The sequence below is a fragment of the Bombina bombina genome, chromosome 1, assembly GCF_027579735.1.
Source record: "Bombina bombina isolate aBomBom1 chromosome 1, aBomBom1.pri, whole genome shotgun sequence".
In the NCBI taxonomy this organism is placed as follows: Eukaryota; Metazoa; Chordata; class Amphibia; order Anura; family Bombinatoridae; genus Bombina; species Bombina bombina.
The window spans coordinates 1507180789-1507194847 of NC_069499.1; the positions used below are offsets into that span (position 1 = coordinate 1507180789).

The 14059-nt window shown below is 42.0% G+C and overlaps 1 protein-coding gene across 1 annotated transcript in view; it reads left to right on the top strand.

Moving 5' to 3' along the window:
- The window catches only part of BPTF (bromodomain PHD finger transcription factor), a 923754-nt gene that overhangs the window by 468035 nt on the left and 441660 nt on the right, over nucleotides 1-14059 (top strand). Inside the window, exon 13 of the mRNA XM_053721515.1 lies at nucleotides 13300-14053. Within this exon, the coding sequence (XP_053577490.1) occupies nucleotides 13300-14053 (754 nt within the window). The remainder of the gene's footprint in view (nucleotides 1-13299; nucleotides 14054-14059) is intronic.

Consider the following 14059-nt stretch of genomic DNA (forward strand, 5'->3'; position numbering starts at 1 on the left):
TTGGTCTTCGCTTCATACCTTTTCTAAATTCTATAAATTTTATACTTTTGCTTCTTCGGAGGCTATTTTTGGGAGAAAGGTCTTACAGGCAGTGGTGCCTTCCATTTAAGTTCCGGCCTTGTCCCTCCCTTCATCCGTGTCCTAAAGCTTTGGTATTGGTATCCCACAAGTAATGGATGAACCCGTGGACTGGATACACCTTTACAAGAGAAAACATAATTCATGCTTACCTGATAAATTTATTTCTCTTGTGGTGTATCCAGTCCACGGCCCGCCCTGTAATTTTAAGACAGGTGTTTTTTATTTTTAAACTACAGTCACCACTGCACCCTATATAGTTTCTTCTTTTTTTCTTGCTTGTCTTCAGTCGAATGACTGGGGGTGGCAGTTAGGGGAGGAGCTATATAGACAGCTCTGCTGTGGGTGTCCTCTTGCAGCTTCCTGTTGGGAAGGAGAATATCCCACAAGTAATGGATGAACCCGTGGACTGGATACACCACAAGAGAAATAAATTTATCAGGTAAGCATAAATTTTGTTTTCTTTTTGGCTGAGGAGTATCATCCGCTTTGCATATGAGACTGCTGGACAGCAGCCTCCTCATGGGCATTAAAAAATGAAGCGTCTGTAGAATAGATTTGCAAAGCTGCAACTTGGTCGTCTCTTCACACTTTTTCCAAATTTTCCAAATTTGATACTTTTGCCTCGGCTGAGGCTGCTTTTGGGAGAAAAGTTCTTCAAGCAGTAGTGCCTTCCGTTTAGGTTCCCTGTCTCGTCCCTCCCTTTTCATCCGTGTACTATAGCTTTGGTATTGTATCCCACAAGTAAGGATGAAATCCGTGGACTCATCGTATCTTAAAAAAGAAAAGAAAATTTATGCTTACTTGATAAATTTATTTCTTTTTGGATACGATGAGTCAATGGCCCGCCCTGTTTTATGAGACAGGTCTTTATTTTTGTTAAACTTCAGTTACCTCTGCACCTTGGCTTTTCCTTTCTCTTCAGTCATTCGAACTTCGGTCGAATGACTGGAGTGGGAGGGAAGGGAGGAGCTATATATATATATATATATATATATATATATATATATATATATATATATATATACAGCTCTGTTGTGGTGCTCTTTGCCTCCTCCTGCTGGCCAGAAGGCGATATCCCAGAAGTAAGGATGAAATCCGTGGACTCATCATATCCAAAAAGAAATAAATTTATCAGGTAAGTATAAATTTTCTTTTTTGTGGTGTATTCAGGGAAGCTCAAGGGGCAGAAAACCTCTTCTACTTCCTTGTCCTTTTGGTTGAGGAGCTTGATTCGCTTGGCCTATGAGACAGCGGGATATAAACCTCCTCAGAGGATCGCGGCTCATTCAACTAGAGCTGTGGCTTCGTTTTGGGCCTTCAAGAAAGAGGCCTCTATGGAGCAAATTTGTAAGGCGGCTACCTGGTCCTCCTTAAACACTTTTACAAAGTTTTACAAATTTGACGTTTTTGCTTCTGCGGAAGCTGTTTTTGGGAGAAAGTTTTGCAGGCTGTGGTGCCCTCTGATTAGGGTCCGCCTTTTTACCCTCCCAGGTTCATTCAGTGTCCTCTAGAGCTTGGGTATATGTTCCCAACAGTAATGAATGAAGCCATGAACTCTCCTCCCCTTTAGGTGGAAAACATTAATTATGCTTACCTGATAATTTCATTTCCATCAAGGGGAGGAGAGTCCACGGTTACCACCTGTATCTCCGATGGGCGAACCTAAATTTAATTCATCTTCTGGCACCATTTATACTCTGATATTTCTCCTACTGTTCCTTGTTTTCTGTTCCCTCGGCAGAATGACTAGGGGATGAGGGAAGTGTGGGGGGGGGGGGGGGAGGTATTTAAGCCTTAGGCTGGGGTGTATTTGCCTCCTCCTGGTGGCCAGGTTTTTAATTCCCAACAGTAATAAATTAAGTTGTGGACTCTTTCCCTCAATGGAAATGAAATTATCAGGTAAGCATAATTATTTTTTCTATAATTAGATGAATTATTGAGGATTCTGATAATTTAGAGGGGGATACCTCTAATACTGAATTTGATACCTGTGTATATTGTGAGGAGGCTCGGGTAATCCAGCCCTTTCAATTATGTTCCGTATGCCGCAACAGGGTGTTCTCATCAACCAATGTTGAGCCGTCTGCCTCTGTGGATTTCTCGTCCCGTGAGGTGTGTTCCCTAGAATCTTCTGTTCCTACACATGCAGTTTCCCCGGGTACCGCTGCTCCTTTGCCTGAAGGGGCCTTTTTTCCACTAGAGGTTACTGCACAGTTCCGCATGGCCATCTCTACGGCCTTAGCGATTTTATCTCTTCCTGCTACGTGCAAGCGAAGGGTTAATCCATCCACTCCTGCCCAGGGACCATCGTGTAAATTGACGATTGTATCCCAGCAGTCATCTAGGGATGCGGTTCCCTCTGAGGCTTCAGAGGTAGGACCTCCAGGGTTGGAGTCTGTTGATTTGATTCCTCCGACTGAAGAGGAATTTAGATTTAGAATGGCACGCCTGCGCTTGCTTTTGAGAGAAGTTTTAGCGATGTTAGAGACTCCTAGTACTGATTCGTCAGTCGAATCTCTGTCATTTTAAATCAGATAGCGATCTTGATTAGATGAGTGGAGAAGGATGGAGTTGCTATTCTTTTTTCGTCTACACATTTAATTTTATTTTTATTTTTAGAATCCCAATCCAGAGCTCTACAAGGGAGTTTGTGTTGTAGGACAGGCAGGACCTGTTTTTTTGCACATTCCTTCTTTATCACTTTTTGTGCGCTTGCCTATTTTCTTTTATATCCGGTTAGGATAGTTTTTCGTTTAAGAGCTCTTGGTGCTTCTAGAAACTCTTTTTCGGAAGACATTTCGTCATATGGGATGTTAGAAGCTGACGACTTTGGTTGTCAATATTATATGGAAGCATCTCGATTCAGTTAAAGATGATGGTTCCCTCGACATTTTCGAGTCAGATTTATGTTATAGATTGTTCACAATCTTCTAGCAGAATGTGGAATTTAAGAATTTTCGCTTTAGCCCTCGAATTGCACTGACAGATATGTCGGTTACGTTTACTCTTTCCTTCTTCTCAAGAAAAGGAGTTGGTTCTAGCTATTCCGGCCCAGACTGATCAGGTCCATCTAACCTTGATGAAGAAAGGACCTGTGTTAGCTTCTATCTTGTATGGGCATTTGATTCTGGATCATATTGGTTCCAGGGGTCGTAGAAACCGGAGCTAGGCTACACGTCCTGCATTTCTGGGCAGTTTTTCTTCTTTTTTCCTTTTGGCAGAGAGAGGTTTTTCTTCTGTTATGTGTGATCAGTCCACGGGTCATCATTACTTCTGGGATATAACTCCTCCCCAACAGGAAATGCAAGAGGATTCACCCAGCAGAGCTGCATATAGCTCCTCCCCTCTACGTCAGTCCCAGTCATTCTCTTGCACCCAACGACTAGATAGGATGTGTGAGAGGACTATGGTGATTATACTTAGTTTTTATGACTTCAATCAAAAGTTTGTTATTTTAAAATAGCACCGGAGCGTGTTATTACTTCTCTGGCAGAGTTTGAGGAAGAATCTGTCAGAGTTTTTTTACTATGATTTTAACCGGAGTAGTTAAGATCATATTGCTGTTCTCGGCCATCTGAGGGAGGTAAAGGCTTCAGATCAGGGGACAGCGGGCAGATGAATCTGCATTGAGGTATGTAGCAGTTTTTATTTTCTGAATGGAATTGATGAGAAAATCCTGCCATACCGTTAAAATGACATGTATGTATACACTTCAGTATTCTGGGGATGGTATTTCACCGGAACTACTCTGTTAAAGGTCACTAATCCTTTTTAATAACTATTTATCATGTTAAACGTTTTTGCTGGAATGTAGAATCGTTTACATTGCTGAGGTACTGTGTGAATAAATATTTGGGCATTATTTTCCACTTGGCAGTTTTTTTGCTTTAATTGTGACAGTTTCGTTTCTCTTCACTGCTGTGTGGGAGAGGGAGGGGCCGTTTTTGGCGCTCTTTGCTACGCATCAAAAAATACCAGTCAGTTACTTTTATATTTCCTGCATGATCCGGTTCATCTCTGATAGATCTCAGGGTCTTCAAACTTCTTTGAAGGGAGGTAAATTCTCTCAGCAGAGCTGTGAGAATTCTTATAGTGACTGTGAATAAAAACGTTGCTTTGTATTTTTTATGTCAAATTTAATTATTGTTATTTTACTCAAACCTTTGCTAAAAGTTTTGTTGTTTTAAAGTTTGATGCTATAACTGTTTTTCAGTTCATTATTTCAACTGTCATTTAATCGTTAGTACCTCTTTGAGGCACAGTACGTTTTTTGCTAAAAAAGATTATAACCAAGTTGTAAGTTTTTTGCTAGTGTGTTAAACATGTCTGACTCAGAGGAAGATATCTGTGTCATTTGTTCCAATGCCAAGGTGGAGCCCAATAGAAATTTATGTACTAACTGTATTGATGCTACTTTAAATAAAAGTCAATCTGTACAATGTGAACAAATTTCACCAAACAGCGAGGGGAGAGTTATGCCGACTAACTCGCCTCACGCGGCAGTACCTGCATCTCCCGCCCGGGAGGTGCGTGATATTTTGGCGCCTAGTACATCTGGGCGGCCATTACAGATAACATTACAAGATATGGCTACTGTTATGACTGAAGTTTTGTCTAAATTACCAGAACTAAGAGGCAAGCGTGATCACTCTGGGGTGAGAACAGAGTGCGCTGACAATGCTAGGGCCATGTCTGATACTGCGTCACAGCTCGCAGAGCATGAGGACGGAGAGCTTCATTCTGTGGGTGACGGTTCTGATCCAAACAGATTGGACTCAGATATTTCAAATTTTAAATTTAAATTGGAGAACCTCCGTGTATTACTAGGGGAGGTCTTAGCAGCTCTCAACGATTGTAACACCGTTGCAATACCAGAGAAACTGTGTAGGTTGGATAAATACTTTGCGGTACTGGCGAGTACTGACGTTTTTCCTATACCTAAGAGACTAACTGAAATTGTTACTAAGGAGTGGGATAGACCCGGTGTGCCGTTCTCACCCCCTCCAATATTTAGAAAGATGTTTCCAATAGACGCCACCACTCGGGACTTATGGCAAACGGTCCCCAAGGTGGAGGGAGCAGTTTCTACTTTAGCTAAGCGTACCACTATCCCGGTGGAGGATAGCTGTGCTTTCTCAGATCCAATGGATAAAAAATTAGAGGGTTACCTTAAGAAAATGTTTGTTCAACAAGGTTTTATATTACAACCCCTTGCATGTATCGCGCCGATTACGGCTGCGGCAGCATTTTGGATTGAGTCGCTTGAAGAGAACCTTAGTTCATCTACGCTAGACGACATTACGGACAGGCTTAGAGTCCTTAAACTAGCTAATTCCTTCATTTCGGAGGCCGTAGTACATTTAACCAAACTTACGGCTAAGAACTCAGGATTCGCCATACAGGCACGTAGGGCGCTGTGGCTAAAATCCTGGTCAGCTGATGTTACTTCTAAGTCCAAATTACTTAATATACCTTTCAAGGGGCAGTCTTTATTTGGGCCCGGTTTGAAAGAGATTATCGCTGACATTACAGGAGGTAAGGGCCACGCCCTACCTCAAGACAAAGCCAAAGCTAAGGCTAGACAGTCTAATTTTCGTCCCTTTCGGAACTTCAAAACAGGAGCAGCATCAACCTCCACTGCACCAAAACAGGAAGGAGCTGTTGCTCGTTACAGGCAAGGCTGGAAGCCTAACCAGTCCTGGAACAAGAGCAAGCAGGCCAGGAAACCTGCTGCTGCCCCAAAGACAGCATGAACCGAGAGCCCCCGATCCGGGACCGGATCTAGTGGGGGGCAGACTCTCTCTCTTCGCCCAGGCCTGGGCAAGAGATGTTCAGGATCCCTGGGCACTAGAGATCATATCTCAGGGATACCTTCTAGACTTCAAATTATCTCCCCCTAGAGGGAGATTTCATCTGTCAAGGTTGTCAACAAACCAGATAAAGAAAGAAGCGTTTCTACGCTGCGTACAAGATCTGTTAATAATGGGAGTGATCCATCCGGTTCCGCGGTCGGAACAAGGACAAGGGTTCTACTCAAACCTGTTTGTGGTTCCCAAAAAAGAGGGAACTTTCAGGCCAATCTTAGATTTAAAGATTCTAAACAAATTCCTGAGAGTTCCATCGTTCAAAATGGAAACTATTCGGACAATCTTACCCATGATCCAAGAGGGTCAGTACATGACCACAGTGGATTTAAAGGATGCTTACCTTCACATACCGATCCACAAAGATCATCACCGGTATCTAAGGTTTGCCTTCTTAGACAGGCACTACCAGTTTGTAGCTCTTCCATTCGGATTGGCTACGGCTCCAAGAATCTTCACAAAGGTTCTGGGTGCCCTTCTGGCGGTACTAAGACCGCGAGGGATTTCGGTAGCTCCATACCTAGACGACATTCTAATACAAGCTTCAAGCTTTCAAACTGCCAAGTCTCATACAGAGTTAGTTCTGGCATTTCTAAGGTCGCATGGATGGAAAGTGAACGAAAAGAAGAGTTCTCTTTTTCCTCTCACAAGAGTTCCATTCTTGGGGACTCTTATAGATTCTGTAGAAATGAAGATTTACCTGACAGAGGACAGGTTAACAAAGCTTCAAAATGCATGCCGTGTCCTTCATTCCATTCAACACCCGTCAGTAGCTCAATGCATGGAGGTGATCGGCTTAATGGTAGCGGCAATGGACATAGTACCTTTTGCACGCCTACACCTCAGACCTCTGCAATTATGCATGCTAAGTCAGTGGAATGGGGATTACTCAGATTTGTCCCCTACTCTGAATCTGAATCAAGAGACCAGAAATTCTCTTCTATGGTGGCTTCATCGGCCACACCTGTCCAGGGGGATGCCATTCAGCAGGCCAGACTGGACAATTGTAACAACAGACGCCAGCCTACTAGGTTGGGGCGCTGTCTGGAATTCTCTGAAGGCTCAGGGACTATGGAATCAGGAGGAGAGTCTCCTTCCAATAAACATTCTGGAATTGAGGGCAGTTCTCAATGCCCTTCTAGCTTGGCCCCAATTAACAACTCGGGGGTTCATCAGGTTTCAGTCGGACAACATCACGACTGTAGCTTACATCAACCATCAGGGAGGGACAAGAAGCTCCCTAGCAATGGTGGAAGTATCAAAGATAATTCGCTGGGCAGAGTCTCACTCTTGCCACCTGTCAGCAATCCACATCCCGGGAGTGGAGAACTGGGAGGCGGATTTCTTGAGTCGCCAGACTTTTCATCCGGGGGAGTGGGAACTTCATCCGGAGGTCTTTGCCCAAATACTTCGACGTTGGGGCAAACCAGAGATAGATCTCATGGCGTCTCGCCAGAACGCCAAACTTCCTCGCTACGGGTCCAGATCCAGGGATCCGGGAGCGGTTCTGATAGATGCTTTGACAGCACCTTGGAACTTCGGGATGGCTTATGTGTTTCCACCCTTTCCGCTGCTTCCTCGATTGATTGCCAAAATCAAGCAGGAGAGAGCATCAGTGATTCTAATAGCGCCTGCATGGCCACGCAGGACTTGGTATGCAGATCTAGTGGACATGTCATCCTGTCCGCCTTGGTCTCTACCTCTAAGACAGGACCTTCTGATACAGGGTCCATTCAAACATCAAAATCTAACTTCTCTGAAGCTGACTGCTTGGAAATTGAACGTTTGATTTTATCAAAACGTGGTTTTTCTGAGTCGGTTATTGATACCCTGATACAGGCTAGGAAGCCTGTTACCAGAAAGATTTACCATAAAATATGGCGTAAATACCTATACTGGTGCGAATCCAAACATTACTCCTGGAGTAAGGTTAGGATCTCTAGGATATTGTCTTTTCTACAAGAAGGGTTAGAAAAGGGTTTATCAGCTAGTTCATTAAAGGGACAGATTTCAGCTCTGTCCATCTTGTTACACAGGCGTCTGTCAGAAAATCCAGACGTCCAGGCTTTTTGTCAGGCTTTAGCTAGGATCAAGCCTGTGTTTAAAGCTGTTGCTCCGCCATGGAGTTTAAACTTAGTTCTTAACGTTTTACAGGGTGTTCCATTTGAACCCCTTCATTCCATTGATATAAAATTGTTATCTTGGAAAGTTCTGTTTTTAATGGCTATTTCCTCGGCTCGAAGAGTCTCTGAGTTATCAGCCTTACATTGTGATTCTCCTTATCTGATTTTTCACTCAGACAAGGTAGTTCTGCGTACTAAACCTGGGTTCTTACCTAAGGTGGTCACTAACAGGAATATCAATCAAGAGATTGTTGTTCCATCCTTGTGTCCAAATCCTTCTTCAAAGAAGGAACGTCTTCTACACAATCTGGATGTAGTTCGTGCCCTCAAGTTCTACTTGCAGGCAACTAAAGATTTTCGCCAAACTTCTTCCCTGTTTGTCGTTTATTCTGGACAGAGGAGAGGTCAAAAAGCTTCTGCTACCTCTCTCTCTTTTTGGCTTCGTAGCATAATACGTTTAGCCTATGAGACTGCTGGTCAGCAGCCTCCTGAAAGAATTACAGCTCACTCCACTAGAGCTGTGGCTTCCACTTGGGCCTTTAAGAATGAGGCCTCTGTTGAACAGATTTGCAAGGCTGCAACTTGGTCTTCGCTTCATACTTTTTCCAAATTTTACAAATTTGACACTTTTGCTTCTTCGGAGGCTATTTTTGGGAGAAAGGTTCTTCAGGCAGTGGTTCCTTCTGTATAATGAGCCTGCCTATCCCTCCCGTCATCCGTGTACTTTTGCTTTGGTATTGGTATCCCAGAAGTAATGATGACCCGTGGACTGATCACACATAACAGAAGAAAACATAATTTATGCTTACCTGATAAATTCCTTTCTTCTGTTGTGTGATCAGTCCACGGCCCGCCCTGTTTTAAGGCAGGTAAATATCTTTTAAATTATACTCCAGTCACCACTTCACCCTTGGTTACTCCTTTCTCGTTGATTCTTGGTCGAATGACTGGGACTGACGTAGAGGGGAGGAGCTATATGCAGCTCTGCTGGGTGAATCCTCTTGCATTTCCTGTTGGGGAGGAGTTATATCCCAGAAGTAATGATGACCCGTGGACTGATCACACAACAGAAGAAAGGAATTTATCAGGTAAGCATAAATTATGTTTTTTTCAGGTGTCTTTTGGAGTACCTTTGCAGTGTGAGACTATTTTCATTACACGGTTTGTTTCAGGGTCCAGTATAGAGAGGGTCTACTGTCCTATTTGGATTCCAGGGTACTCAAGCACAGCTTGATTTGTCTCCTTTTTGGGCAGAATACAAGTTCTCTCTTCCGGGTTTGTTTCGGAAACACTGCAGGTTCACTGTCGAAGGATATCTTTCCTTTTTTCTTCCTCTGGGGGTATTATCTGGTTCCTTTAGACCGTCTCTCCCAGTAATCTCATTTCTGATCCTAAAGTTTCTGTTTGGGATCTGGGGTTTATTGGACAGTGACCTGATTACAGTAACAGTTCCTGTGGCTTGACGATGCTGGTTAATTTACCGTAGTATCATCTGATAGAAAACTTTAGGGACTTTTTCTGTCTTCTTCAATCCTCAGAGATGGATCTAGACCAGAGTTTCTCTAGTGAAGGTTCCAGATTAGATCCCTGGATATTAATTTAGCCTTCCTTCCCAGGTAGACTTTACCTTAAAGTTAGCCCCTTCAGGTTGTGCCTTTTAGATCTGCTTCAGTCCATTGCTACATCAGTGTTGGGGGGGGGGGGGAGGACTTGTCTTGGGTCCTTTTTGGACTTTATCCCTTTTGCCAGGCTTCATCCCATCCGTGGTTCGGTGTAGGTTGAGGCAGTGCAGTGGAGATGTTTCAAATCTGTCTTTGCCGATTTTCTTGGACTACTTGTTGAGAGAATAGTTCTCTCATGTCCTTTTCAAGACCTCCCTATCCTGTGGGACCTTTCTCTTATCTCCAGGGGCAGTTTTGGTTTTCGGTCGCAGCCCGTCAGGTTGGTGAGGGCGTGCCTAAACGGGCCACGATCTCCGGAGGTTTTCCTCCCATTGATATGCTGGATATTCATGCTCTAAGGCTTTAGTCTACTGGGTTCGTCCCAGTGTAGGGATTTAGTCGGTCTTACTTTTGCTGGCTTGGATCTCCTTTGGAGATTGAGAGTCTCCTAGCTTTGGGGGGTAGCATTTCGAGTTTGGGGGTGGGCAGAGGCCCAATGCGGCTCGCCGTCAACGACCCTCTTTGGGACGGATTTTATCTAGAGATATCTTTTTATCTGAATTGTAACTGGAAGGGGACGCCGAAGGAGAATCTTTGGACGTCAGTCTTTATTCCAGTCTACCCATTATGGGTCGTGGCTGAAGATCTTCAGGAAGAGCTAATGCATACATTAGCAGTGCCTTGGAGGTTCATTACCTTTTCCCCCTTTTTCTGCCATATCACTCTTGCCTTGAGTGGTGGCTCGAATCTAGCAGGGGTAGGCGTCAGTGATTCTGACTGCTCCGTTGAGGCCGCATAAATCGTGGGTCGTGTTTTCGTGGTTTGGCCTCCATGAAGTTTGCCCTTGTTGCAGGGATCTGCTGGAACAGATAAGACTGTTTTTCTTAGTGGTTATGGTCCTCTCCTTGAAGTGTGTAGCTGTTCCCTTGTCATCTATCCCAGGTATGGAGGACTCTTCGGCCGGGAAGTACGTGGTTTGTCCTGGCACTCTATTGGGCCTGCCAGGACTCTTTCTTCCTCTAGGATGATCTGGAGGAGGACCTTTTAGCTTTGTTCCTTGTTGGGAAAGTGTTGGCCCTGTCTGATTTTTTTTTTTTTTTTTTGTCTGGCTCCAGAGGCTTGTTGGGTTTCTGGACTTAGTTTTTTTTACTAGACCTTGACTGTTGTCAGGCTGGTGTGTAGTTTGGATGCTCCTCCTTGGGGTTTGGACTTTACTCTTATAGTCTTGCATCGGGCTACCTTTGTACCTCTGCATGACGTTGTCTCTAAGTCGTTATCTTAGAGTCCTTCTACGTCTTTTCTTACTTCTGTGAGCAGAAGTCCCTTAGTTAAGGCCTTGCTTTGTGTCCCTCCTTTTTGGGTGTTTCATGATAGTAGGCTGTTCTGCGGACTTAATTAGGATTTCTTCTAAGGTTGTGTCATATCACATTTTCAGCTGATGTTTTGGGTACATTGTTATCTCCTATTTCTTCTTCATGAAGGAAAGTGTTCTACTTGATATGGAGTAGTGCCTTAAGGATCTATCTTCAGGCTATGTAAGAATAGACCGTTTTCTCTGTTTATTATCTATTTGAGAATCGTAAGGGTCAGAGGGCTATTAGTCTTCCTTATTTTTTTAGTTAAGGAGTATCTTCCGCTTGGGTCATGACTCAGCAGAACGGTTTACGGCTCAGTCTTTTCAAGCAGTGGCGTCCTCTTGGGCCTCTAAGATGAGGCCTCTAGGGTTGTTTTTGGTGGGCGGACTATTTGGCCTTCCTTACATTTCTTACAAAATTTTATTGAGTTTTTTGCTTCGATGAAGCAGCATTTGAGAGAAAGGGTTTGCAGACTGTGGTGACCTCAGATGGGGGCCGCTTCTCTTTTTTTGCCCTCCCATTAGCATTCAGTGTCCTCTGTAGCTTGGGTATAATTTTCCTACAAGTAATGAATGCAGCTGTGGATTCTCCCTGTATTAAGAAGGAAAACATAAATAATGCTTACCAGTTAATTTCCTTTTCTGTACAGGGAGAGTCCACAGCTCCCGCCCGTGTTCTCAGTTGGGCGGCCCTAAATTTTATCTTGTGCTTCTGGCACCTTTTTTCATCCTGATATTTATCCTACTGTTCCTGGTTCCCTCGGCAGAATGACTGGGGGATGAGGTAAGTGAGGGAGGTATTTAAGCCTTTGGCTGGAGTGTCTTTGCCTCCTCCTTGTGGCCAGGTTCAGTATTCCCAGAAGCAATGAATGCAGCTGTGGACTCTCCCTGTACAGAAGGAAAGGAAATTATCTAGTAAGCATAATTTGTTTTTATCCCGCTAGCAGCCACAGCACGCGGTTTACGGTTAGAAGTCTCTAAAAAAAAAAAAAAAAAAAAAAAAAAAAAAGGCATACAAGAGAAAAATTTGTGATTAATCGCACAGCCCTAGTAAACTCTATCTGAACCTTGAAAGAAAAATTTGGGGTTTCATATCGGTTTAAAGCTTGTGCACAGGGATTATTTAACTCCCAACAGAATTAGAAAAAGGAATCTTCTATGCCAGAATAGATGTATTAAATCTTAACTAGAAGATCCCAATGTTAACGTGTTTTGGGACTGCCCTTTGATAAAGCAAATTTGTGAAGAGAATCAATTTTGGCTCTCTCTAATTTTAAAAATTTAAAATAGAATTTGAATAAGGAAATGTGTTTTACATCAGTGGGTTTAAAAAAATAAAAAATGCATTCTAATAATGGTTTATATAAGAGAGTAATTTAGCAACAGGTCATTATTAAATATTTTGAATTTCTTAGTAATAGACAGGGGTGGTCTAAAGGGTTTATTAATATTCTAACTTGGTTAAATCAATTGTTCTGTTTTTTGAAGAATTTACTGAGGTATTTGTATATGCATATAAAAAAACTGTTGTATTTCCTATTTGTTTTTGATGAGATATGATGAATGTTATAATTTGTGTAATGTTTGATTATTTAATTAGTTTAAAAAAAAAGTTTATATCAATCTACTTTAAAACTTTTGAAAGGGAAGAAAATCCAAATGATCAAAAGATGAAAGCTAAAACTTGAAAAGAGCACCTTGTGTTTACATTGATTCTGTGTGAGTTTGAAGTGTTAGGGTCCATATAAAACCATCATAAAAAACTAAATATGGCTTCTTAATTTTAGTTTTATTATTGTGTTCAGAATTTTTTTTATTACATTGTATAAGATATATATACCAGAGCTTGAAAATCAGATATCAATATTAGGAGCAAGCTGTACAAGCTATGTGTTTTTGATAATCTTTGGGGGAAAAAGAATAAAAAAAAGAGCCATGGATAAAATACTTGCAGCTGTGGCATTTTGGGTGCTGTAATAATACAATACAAGCATGCCTTATAGGAATTACTACTGCATATTAGCTTTTTTATTTGCTTATGAATGCCATAGTAATAAAGTGTGATTTGTAATTTATCTATAGAACATTGATGACACAATATAAAAAGGTTTAAAGAGTAGTCTCATATTTTGTGTCCTCTTTAACATTAGTGGCATGATGTACTTTGATAATCTTGAGGAAATTATTCTTGTTGATAATTACTTTTCTATTTACAGATAAAAAAGAAATGTCTGTAGAAAATAAGGCTATAAAGGAAGAGTCTATGGAGGTGGATGAAGTAAAATCTGAACCTTGCATTAAAGAAGAAGTATTTCCAGATGCTGACCTAATAAATGTTAGTGAAGGGTTTCAGTCTAGGACGTGGTATAAAAAAAAAGTTAAAACATCTAGATTAGATGGATTGCTTGAGAGGAGGATAAAACAATTTGCATTAGAAGAAAAGCAAAGACTTGAAAAGCTAAAACTTGAGACTACTTCAAAGCAGTCTGGTACTGTTTCACTGAGCAGCCAGAAAAATGAATCCGAAAAGATAAAATGTACCAGTGTTTCTGATGAAAAAGCGGACAGTTCAAGCAAAAAAATTAATATAGGTTGCCCAGACTTTAGTAAATCAAAGACAGAAATTCCTTCCTTAGAACCTCACCAAAAAACTGTCAGTGAAGGGTTAAACAGCTCATCTAAATCCACCTCAGAGAAAAATCATAATACAGATAGTATTTTAAATGATGACCCTTTATTACCTAATACAGTATGTACAGCTCAAGAGAGACCTGAGAATGTTTGTACAGATTCTAAGGAGAATGAACTAAATACCAAAAATCTGAATGGAAAACAATCAGTTGAATCAGTAGACATCCAGGGCACTAGAGACTGTAAAGTGACAGCAAAGTTGTCAAATGAAGAGGATAATCAAAACTTTTCAACTCCGTGTTTAGTGAATTCTGAGTTACCATCAACTAAAATTGATACAAGAGA